The sequence below is a fragment of the Triticum aestivum genome, chromosome 1A, assembly GCF_018294505.1.
Source record: "Triticum aestivum cultivar Chinese Spring chromosome 1A, IWGSC CS RefSeq v2.1, whole genome shotgun sequence".
NCBI lineage: Eukaryota > Viridiplantae > Streptophyta > Magnoliopsida > Poales > Poaceae > Triticum > Triticum aestivum.
Genome location: NC_057794.1, coordinates 113,326,824 through 113,336,665, shown reverse-complemented (window position 1 = coordinate 113,336,665; position 9,842 = coordinate 113,326,824). Strand labels below are relative to the sequence as shown.

General features: G+C 40.3%; 1 protein-coding gene across 1 annotated transcript in view; it reads right to left on the bottom strand.

Annotated features, from left to right (window-relative positions):
- Positions 1-9,449, bottom strand: part of LOC123039667 (6-phosphofructo-2-kinase/fructose-2,6-bisphosphatase) — a 10,691-nt gene extending 1,242 nt beyond the window's left edge. The window contains exons 1-20 of the mRNA XM_044462729.1: positions 8,966-9,449; positions 8,816-8,879; positions 8,171-8,469; positions 7,519-7,734; positions 6,176-6,388; positions 5,009-5,101; positions 4,131-4,229; positions 3,993-4,022; positions 3,407-3,460; positions 2,814-2,867; positions 2,664-2,741; positions 2,347-2,438; positions 2,205-2,262; positions 2,018-2,092; positions 1,728-1,775; positions 1,437-1,534; positions 824-899; positions 611-673; positions 441-532; positions 58-126 (exon numbers count right to left, since the gene is read on the bottom strand). Of these exons, the coding sequence (XP_044318664.1) occupies positions 58-126; positions 441-532; positions 611-673; positions 824-899; positions 1,437-1,534; positions 1,728-1,775; positions 2,018-2,092; positions 2,205-2,262; positions 2,347-2,438; positions 2,664-2,741; positions 2,814-2,867; positions 3,407-3,460; positions 3,993-4,022; positions 4,131-4,229; positions 5,009-5,101; positions 6,176-6,388; positions 7,519-7,734; positions 8,171-8,469; positions 8,816-8,879; positions 8,966-9,208 (2,114 nt within the window). The 5' untranslated portion in view covers positions 9,209-9,449. The remainder of the gene's footprint in view (positions 1-57; positions 127-440; positions 533-610; positions 674-823; positions 900-1,436; positions 1,535-1,727; positions 1,776-2,017; positions 2,093-2,204; positions 2,263-2,346; positions 2,439-2,663; positions 2,742-2,813; positions 2,868-3,406; positions 3,461-3,992; positions 4,023-4,130; positions 4,230-5,008; positions 5,102-6,175; positions 6,389-7,518; positions 7,735-8,170; positions 8,470-8,815; positions 8,880-8,965) is intronic.
- Positions 9,450-9,842: the final 393 nt, after the last annotated feature.

Below are 9,842 nucleotides of genomic sequence, written 5' to 3'. Positions count from 1 at the left end.
ATTGTAAAGTCCAGTAATACTACACAACATTCTGAATAATTCAGCAGATTGTTTTACCTCTGAATCACATCAAGGTAAGACTCCCCACGTGGGTACCGATAACGCAGCTTGTCCTTCTTGCGTGACCTGGTTGCAAGTTGCAGCACGCATTACAAAACCATCATAACAGCATGTTCGAATAATATATATTCAATAAATATGTAAAGGCCAAAATATTGTGGAAGAAATCATGCAATATACAGGTCCGCTCAGTTTAGCAACTCAGATATGTCTAAATGTCTAATGTAACTTCTACACTTTAGCATGGCATGATTAATAGGGAAAACAATGTAGCTTTGTAGCATGGTAATTAACAAAATGGCATGGCACTGTACATAAACTACCAATAAGATATTCCAGAACACTTGTTGCAAAAGTTGCAGAGAAATGTTACTACATACTCATATTCCTCAGGCATAATTTTCTTTATCTCTTCATACGTCATCCCATCACATACACCAGAATTGATCTCATCAAGAGCACGCCATTGTATCTACAAGGTTGAACCTATGTCAGTATACATAGGTAGCAACAGGTCTGTAAGAGAACTCACAAACTTTCAAGGAACTACCTTTGGGAATCCAACAATTGGAGTTGCTGTCAAAATTGTTCTCTGTAGAGTGCTAGTCCAAATCTAAACAACAGGACAGCCACAAAATAAAGCATCTTGCTCTGTTAGCTCTCTTGATAGGATCACAGACATCATCTGTTTCTTAAGTAAAATACTGACAACACTAAGTTGCCCTTGCAAAATAGTGTAACTAAATTTAAGGGGATTACTTACAGTTGCAGTTTTCTCATTTTTGAGGCGCTTTTCAATAAAGTTGGCTAGTTTCTTTGAGTAAAGCTCTCCGTCTTCACTGCATAATTATCAGGCAGGTTGAAGTGGTCTTCGTTAGGTGAATACAATAGGCTAATTCCCATAAGAGGAATGATTCTGCCTATGCTTTCTTGACAAATAAGGCCTCTTTTGGTTCATAGGATAGGATTATCGTAGGAATAGGAATCTTGTAGGAAATGAGATGACATGTATCTCAAATCCTATGAGTAGGAATAAGAAACAAGATGTCATTTGGTTGACACCAAAGGAATTTTTCCATTGAGTCTAGGCTCATTTTTATTTTCCTATGAAATGTGGAGGATAGGAACCAATCCTATGTAGGAATAGGAATCCATTCCTATGAACCAAAGGGCTCTAAAGGAAAAAATCCTATAAGAATCCTATCATCTAGAAATCCTATGAAATTCCTATAAACCAAAGGAGGCCTAAAATAATCAAAATTTCTAATGCAAAATTTCCATATATGTTACCACTTGCCCATTACTCCAATAACTAAAAAATGGTGACTTGAGCATATAAAGGTATCATCTGAAGGTATCAGATTAGAGAAGCAAACCTTAGCACCGTGTCACCGCCAACTCTTCCTCTAACATTGTGTAAACTCTCACCATGCCTGGTAAGCAAAATAGGCCGAGGCGCAAGATGAGAATTCACCTGCAGTTGCATATTAAGGAAGGATGTGTCACAAATTAAAAGTGCACTAATGACACTCCATTGTTAACACTCCAAATAAACTTTGAAGCAACCACAAAATATGAGCATTTCCATAATGGGAAGATATTATACTTGCTTCCGAAACGGCAATTGACTATTTATATTGTAAGAAACTAAGCATTGAAGTACATACCAAGAAAAAGACAATGCGCCCAGGGAGATAGCCACTGATATTGTTCACCTGGTACAAGGTGGCAAGAAGTTAGAAATTCGAAGAAACAAGTACCAAACAAATTTAGAATGCTAAGTTTCAAAATTTACAAGCCCACGATGACAAAACTCAACCAAAATGCTCGGTTTTGTGTAAAGAACCTAGTTTTCCCAGTTATAAAGAGGAGCCAACCCTAGAACACTTAAAGGTATAACTGGAAACCTAGCCACCCTTTTTACAGGAATAGGAGATAGCAGTATCATCTTTGTTACCTGCAACTGGCCACCCTCCCCTTTTACCATATCAATCATTTTGATATATGAGCCTTCCTGCACTGGCTCATAGACCTGCAAGAGGAATACTACTTGGTTCAATATTAAATAGTTCAGAGAGCTCAAGAACTTTACTTGACAACACATGCACTACTAGAACATAATATAACTCGCAGAGCATTGAGACCTTTTCATAATTTGTCAAACGTTCAAGGAAGTCCTGCAATCCAGCTTCATAATCCGGCCTACAAAATTTTACACAGAAATAAGGTTATGTATATTATATTTGTAAGTACAGGGCGAGTTTTGAGGGATTGTCGGTTTCTAACTGGTCAGCATAATCAGGGCTTTGCTGAATTTTCAGGCGTACATTCCTTTCGATTATGTTTCGATCATTACATATTGTCTCCAGAAATATTATCTGCAGAAAGTGGATCCAGTTAGCAAGCATTGTCCAAGATGACAAATGACAGAAATGTACCCAATGCACAAAAACACATTAATTAGACTGACCCACAAACTGTCAGTGGTGTGACAGTATTATATGTTATAACTTTCATCAACATGAAACAATTTTAGCTCAAGATAATCACGGAAGAAAGGTCAAAGAACCAAATCTACTGTAAATCCAAATGTTACGAAATACCTTGCAGTTCCCTTCAGCCATCTTCATTAGCATATATCTTCTTTTCCTTGTGCTGTTTGTTGCATCAAATATACCAACCTACACACGATAGGAACTGGTCAGAAGAAACATTACATTGTTAGAAGACCACGCAGCATAAAGCCAGCTTACCTGACCTCCTCCGTGCATCCAGTCTATCATGTCTTCCATTGCTAAAGCAGCCACCTGGAAACATTTCAGAGAGAAAGATAATGTGGAAACTTGCTTACACAAAATTCGTTGTTAATATTCATCTTGTGGTGCTGTTGGTCAGCCAATCAAAATTTACATCTGAAGTAGTATGCTAAATTGAATTATTATGGCCTATATGGAACTTTCAAGAGAAGCATTCAGAATAATCCAAGCCAAAGAACATAGCATGAGTTTAAGGGGGCAGAGCAATCTTAGTATCAAATCCTAATACGTTAATGGGAAAATGTGAGTATAATATGACAATATTGCAGGTTCAAGATGTGCCAAATACTCCTGTTCATAAATAAATTTTGGTCTAGCAATCACAAGGACTAAATTGTTCAAACTACCATGGTAGCATTTATTAGTTACCTAAATATGTGTATAAAACAAGTTGTTAAATGGGAGGGTATAAAACGAAAATTGTGAGGCATTCGTGTTCAAAACGTAGAATGATGTATTTGTGAGCACGAAGAGTTATATAGAATTTAGAGTTTTACTTAGCAACAAATTGTAGAACAAAGTCTGCTGACCTCATTACGTGCCTCGATCCCCTCTTGGTTATCAGGGCGGAAAAAATCTGCAGACTGAACCAATGAAACTACAAAATTGTCAGATTTCTCTACAGTAAACTGTAATTTTACTAACATAGACGCAAATAACTGCATTGCAAAAAACAAGATATAAACGCATGCATGTGACATGAACAAGCAGTATCACAACAAGAATGAGAGCCAAAGATATATTCATGTGTACAGTAACAATGTAGATAGAAGTATGAACAAAATAATAAACTTGCTCAGCCAATGTGCGAATGAATTTAATAAATGCATAGCTGGTGACATTCAATGTTTACTGAGAAGACTGATGGACCTATATACACAATACGAAAAAGATGTTAAAAGTTATTTTCTTTATACCAGTGAACAATGAAACAGCATGATAAAAAGATAGCTGTGATAACAATCATTATTAATACACCAACAGATCAGTGATGTATAAAGGCAAATATGGATAGAGTAACTGAAAATAAAATACGGTGTCATGTAAAGAATATAAATGCCATATACTTAAACAAAAAAGTGTGAAGATAATGTATCAAATGTCAGATCTTAGTACCTGATTCGCTCCATGCTTCAGACGGCGGTACTACACATACAGTTTCAACAGAGAGAGAGTGAGTTCAGTGTATTTTCCATAATCCAAGAATATCTACCGGTTGTACACGATAAATAATGTGGACTAGAATATAATCACCTTTCCAACGTTGAAATGTTTTGTTTCATGACCTAGCCAACGAAGGTACCTTGTAAGCTTAACTGCGGTGAAGGTTTTCCCACGAGCTGGTAGGCCAACCTAATTAGGAGTAAATAAATCAGAAGGAGATCTTCCCAAAGAAGCATAGAAAACACTATATGAGTGTGCTCCAGCACAATAGTGAATCTTAATACATGATGCCAATTATGCTCAGCAGCAAGCAAATCATACTCCGTCAAGGGGCATCAAAATTGCCAGTTGTAATATACGGACATTATGTCTAAAAACTCCTAATAATCCCTGTTAAAAGAAATTGCACTAGTCCAAAAAATCAAGGAAAATCTCACATGCGAATGGCTCAGTTTCCAGATTTCAAGTTTCCTGAAAATCACAACTAATTTGTGAGCAGTGGAAAAATAACAAACCCAAGAACTTTTTCAAAACCTGAATATGCCATTCCAGCTCCCCAGTTCTGTTTTTCCACCCAGACCACAAATGAACACTTTTTTACATAAACTTGCAGGTACATGACTCGTTACCTCTGATATCTACGCACTGGAATTTTTTTTCTTCATTTTCTCTAAAACTTTTTGCCTCAGTTTTTAAATTTTGTGAAAAAAGGAATCATGTGATCCCAAGAGCCAAAAATCTGTGTCCACATTACTTTTCCTGATTAAACAGTATAACAAGGTTAAACTGTATAACACAGAATAATTGGAAATTTATTTTATCCATGGAATTATTTATTTGTTAGTAAGCATCTAGGTGTTACGTTATTAAGGCAGCTAGATATTATAAAAGGAAATGGTAGGTGCTATGTAGTAACAATGCAACAGTCAAATATTTATCTTGTGATGGTATCTGATGATCATAATTACCAGAACAATAGCCAGTTTCCGGTCCTCCTTTGATCCGTGCAACCTATCAGCTACAGCTGCAGCTGCAACAGCTCCGGCTGCTTCTGGCATGGCCTTCAAATATGTCAACAATAAGAAAGAATCAGGTATAAACTTTATTCAGTAATCTGGTAAAATATTTGTTCAACTACATCAAACCAAATAAATGAAGAAATGGAGATAATAGAGGTAATTGTACTAGCAATATCTGAACCTTTCATGCGGGTTCAGTTTATTACATCAACTTACAAAATGCAACTAACTAGTACATAAACTTGGCCTGCAGTATCAATTTGATCCAAATCACACTAGCTTGTGCTAACAAAGCATACGTGACATGCCACGCTGGTGCACAAGAGCCATTTCTACACCCATTCCAGCCCAGGAAATTTGCAAATAACGCTCTGTTCTATCTTTGAATTGCATCAGATGGTCCTTCTCCTCTATCTCACTCTCCTCTCTTTCGAAATTTAGGGCCCAAAATTGCAATAACAACGGCGGCCCCTTGGGGTGACGGCAACGGCGACTGAGGGGCTTAATCAACGACGACGCCGTGTGTCGCTCCTGGCTCCCCATCTGCCCCATCTCCGCTCCCTTGGTGGCGTACTCGCAGCGGTAATTTGTACTGAGATGGGCTCGATCAATGAAGGATCATGGGTTAAGGTCACCTCAGTGATGTATTACAAGTTTACAACCAACATGTGCGGGTACAGATCTATGATTTGCTCAGTTTGGGTTAATTTAGACCGCGCCAAAAATCGTCAGTGCACCACATGCACATCCTTTGCCAACCATGTGGACACAGTTAGCCTGAGCTAGCGCCATTTGGACCAAAATGAACACCCGAGCCAAGTTTGTGGACTAGTTGGTTACATTTTGCAAGTTCGTGTACTAAATTGCAAGTTCATGTACTGACAGTGCAATTACCTCATCATAATTTATTCAGGCTCGCACACAGCCACACACCTGTTCAACAATCTGAACTGGGCATACAGAAGTTTCTAGTTGTTCATTTGGGCACTTACTACACGATTTGCTCAAGACTGATTCCGGCAGAAAGCTCTTTACCGTTTAGGATCGACTGTTTTCCTAATTATTTCAGTTTTCTTTTGTTACCTCATACTGGTTGAGGATACGAACAATACTGACCTTTGTTGATCCAAAATTAAGGCCAGATGCCAGGGAACATGCACTAAATGATTTTCCAAGCTTAGGAGAGACAACACCCCTGTCAACGTATAGCCCTTGTGGCATGTCCTTCTTTTGCAGTTGTATTAAGGTACCAACTGATTTTGACTCTACCATTCCAGAAACTTGTAACTTCTTAGAATTAGAAGAATCTGCTATTGAAGCCTCAGTATCCTACAAAAGGACCAAAACAATGTGGCATGGCTCTTTTAGAAAACTAATTCTGGTTCGGAGAAACACATGATATATTTTACTGCGCATAACTTGGCAATGCTGATATAACAAAACAAAATACGTTTTCACTCAAAAATTTCAAAAACATGTACTCCCTCCGTCCCAAAAGAAGTGTCGCTGATTTAGTTGTACTAAATCAGCGATACTTATTCTGGGACTGAGGGAGTAATGGATATCAAATAAATATATATTTTAATGCACGTAACTTGGCAATGCGATATAACAAAACAAAATACGTTTTCACTCCGAAAGTCTAAAAACATGTAACTGCTATCAAATAAATATATTTTACTGCACATAACTTGGCAATGCTGATAAAACGAAACAAAATACGTTTTCACTCCAAAAGTCCAAAAACATGTAATGGATAACAAATAAATGCAAAGTAACAAAAAGATCATGAATCATTATATGAAATGATAGCTAGTTAACCACACATGACACTAGTTCAATATTAGTTGGAGGATCAATTTCAGGGAACATGAAGTTGATTATACTAGTGAGAAAATGACAATTGGGAAGGATATATCAACGAAAAGTAGATGCATCAGACCTTTCCTTCAAGTACATCAGACCCTTTTCTTCAAGTACACAATATAATTAATAGTTACAGTATAACCAACATGTTCAAAAATTGCTTTTGGAGGCCGAGCTCCATGGAGGCCTCCTTTTGCAAAATTCAAAATTCATATTTTTACATATCATTTTTTTTGAAAAAAATACAGATATACATGGAGGCATAATGTACATGTGTGTAAATTTTCAGAACAAAATACGGTGAAATGAGGGCCGTGTAAAAAAACAAATCTGGGGCTTTTTAACACATGGTACTATTCATCCTCAAAGTCCAGAATTTGTCTTTTTTGTACAGGTCGCATTTCAAGGTATTTCATCCTAAATTTTTACACACGTATACATTTCATCCTTGTATACTTGCATTTTTTTTTCAATTTTTTCTGAAACCAGGAATTTTGATATTTTTTCAAAAATAAAGGACTCCATGGAGCTCGGTCACCAAATCGCCATTCTCCAACATGTTAGCATACCAACTTTTCCAGATTAGATCTTACCTTATTATGGTAACTATCATCTTTAAAATCTGCAGCAGCACTTCTTGGACTCTGAATGCCATCACTAAGAAGCATATCATTTGTCCACGGTGTTTCAGGCTGATCTAAGGATGCTGGGGTTGCAGCAAGGTTTGCTGCATATTCAGTTGGTGGTGCAGTTGGCGTTGGAACAACATAATGCTCTAAGTCAAGTTCCAAACTAGAACCAGATCCATCCTGCAGAATGGCATGAAACCACAATACTAATTAGCTTGCTATCAGCATTGAAGTGCAAAAACAATGCAAGTGTTAAAATGAGGAAATGATAAGCATGTATTGATTTTGCTAGTGTAGAGATTATCTTGTTAAGCAATAGTACACAGAAGGTAGCACCAAGAACGTATGGAAAGGGAAGGAAATACGAAAAAATCAGCTCCCATTCCTGTCCTTCAAATGGCCAATTACATCGTAAAGATTGAACTTCAAATGAAGAAGTCAAAACAATTCAAAGTTGTTACCCTTTTTTGTCTGCCTGTTCGACTTCAGAGATACTTAGGACACCAATATACCAGCTATTTGAGCAGAAGGACGGTACAACAAAATGCAAGCCTAGTAATGAAGCATAAGCATTGCAAAATCGAAGTCAGGTGCCCATTTTTACTTCTGTTCTCACCTCGGTCGCATGAGTGGGTGCTTCATTTATACTGATATCAGGAATTCCTCGGACCTTGGAAGGCTGGAAATTTTCTTTGTATACCCTCCAGCTCGCGGCAAGATCAAGCGGAGACACGATGTCGGCCTTGTTGAAAACCCTAAACTCAAGCAACTCATCGTCTCCATTAAGCCTGAAGTTTGCAAGCCTAACATCACCCTCGAGCATGCCCCCGGTAAGAAGCCGCGTCGGCCCTTCCTCAATGATGCACGGGGTCTCCGCGTCCTTGGGCTTGAGCAAGAATTTGAAGTCGAGTGTTTCTGCAGTAAATTCCACAGAGCACAATTGTTAGGACCAGTGCACACGTGCAGCAGTTTGCAATAGAGTTTGCAAAAGTGAATCATACAGTTGTATTCAGTTGAGCCAAACAGACCGGTGGAACAGAATAGAGATTAGAGAATACTATAGGAAAACACAAAATCCTGATGGTTTACTATTGTTGAAACGAGAAACGCAACTTGAGAGGTACAGCAACTAAGCAGTTCAGTTCGGGTTTCCCAGACGAGATCACAAAGCCCACTTCATACCAAAATCAAACCGATTAAACAGGAAAGTGCAGCACAAGCGCAATTAGGTAGGTGGGTAGTAGGTGTGTAGCGTGCATACCATGGTCCGGCGGCACGACGAAGCTGAGCTCCCACATGGACGCCAGCTCCCTCTCCATCGCGAGCTGCGAAACCGGAACCAAATCAATGTAAACCGGAACTGTCAAGCACAGAAGTAGGAGTAATCAGGAGCTGGTGGCGGGGTCCGTACGGCGCGGGCGGGCTCCCATGAGCCGATGATGGGCTCGGAGCCGTAGACGTGCGGCACGAGGTCGCCGATGATCCGCGCCTTCTCCATCTTGAGCGAAACGTAGAGCTGCGCGCCGCCGTGCCACGACCCCGTCACGGCGCCGTCGCCCTCGTCCCCGCCCATTCCGCCCCCGCTGCCGCCGCCGAGCGCCGCCGCGCCGAGGCCCCCGACGCCGTCCAGACCCTTGGAGCCCGACGTGCCCATGGTTGCCGAGCGTGTGCGTGAGACCTGTGACTGTGGTGGTTTATGAATTTAATGGAGCAGGGGGGTTTGGCTCGGATTGGGGGGATTCGGGAGAGCGATGGGAGTGGTGGTGGTGCGGGTGCGGAGTCCGAGGCCTCGGAGCTCGCAGTCGCAGGATAAAATGTGGGGACCACCTGGCAGCGGCGGCCGCCCCTTTCCTGTGGACGTGGCGGGGCGTCGACGGCGCGCGGCGCGGCCGCTCCCCCTTCCCGAGCCGGAGAATGTGTCCTGCCGGCGTTTACGGCACTTGTGGTACTTGCTAACGATTACTCCACGCCACGAAAAAATTATACTCAGAATGAATGACCACCAAGATTTAAATCTAAATAGCCCTCAAAAAAGTTAAATCTAAATTCAACCGGCATATCATGGTTCCAATTCACAATGAATTTATTTGTGGGCCTGGACTCAATGAATGTAAATTTTGTAAATTTATATAGAGAACTAGAAGGTTTACAGTGGGAGAATTTTCTAGAGTCCACCCCCTCCCGACCCCGTCCTAGTGCCTCCCCGAGCGCACGACCTCTCTCCCCCCCCCTCCTCCACCAATCCCCCTCGCCACCGCCGTCGGGCGCCCCTGGATCTGGCCCGGGTG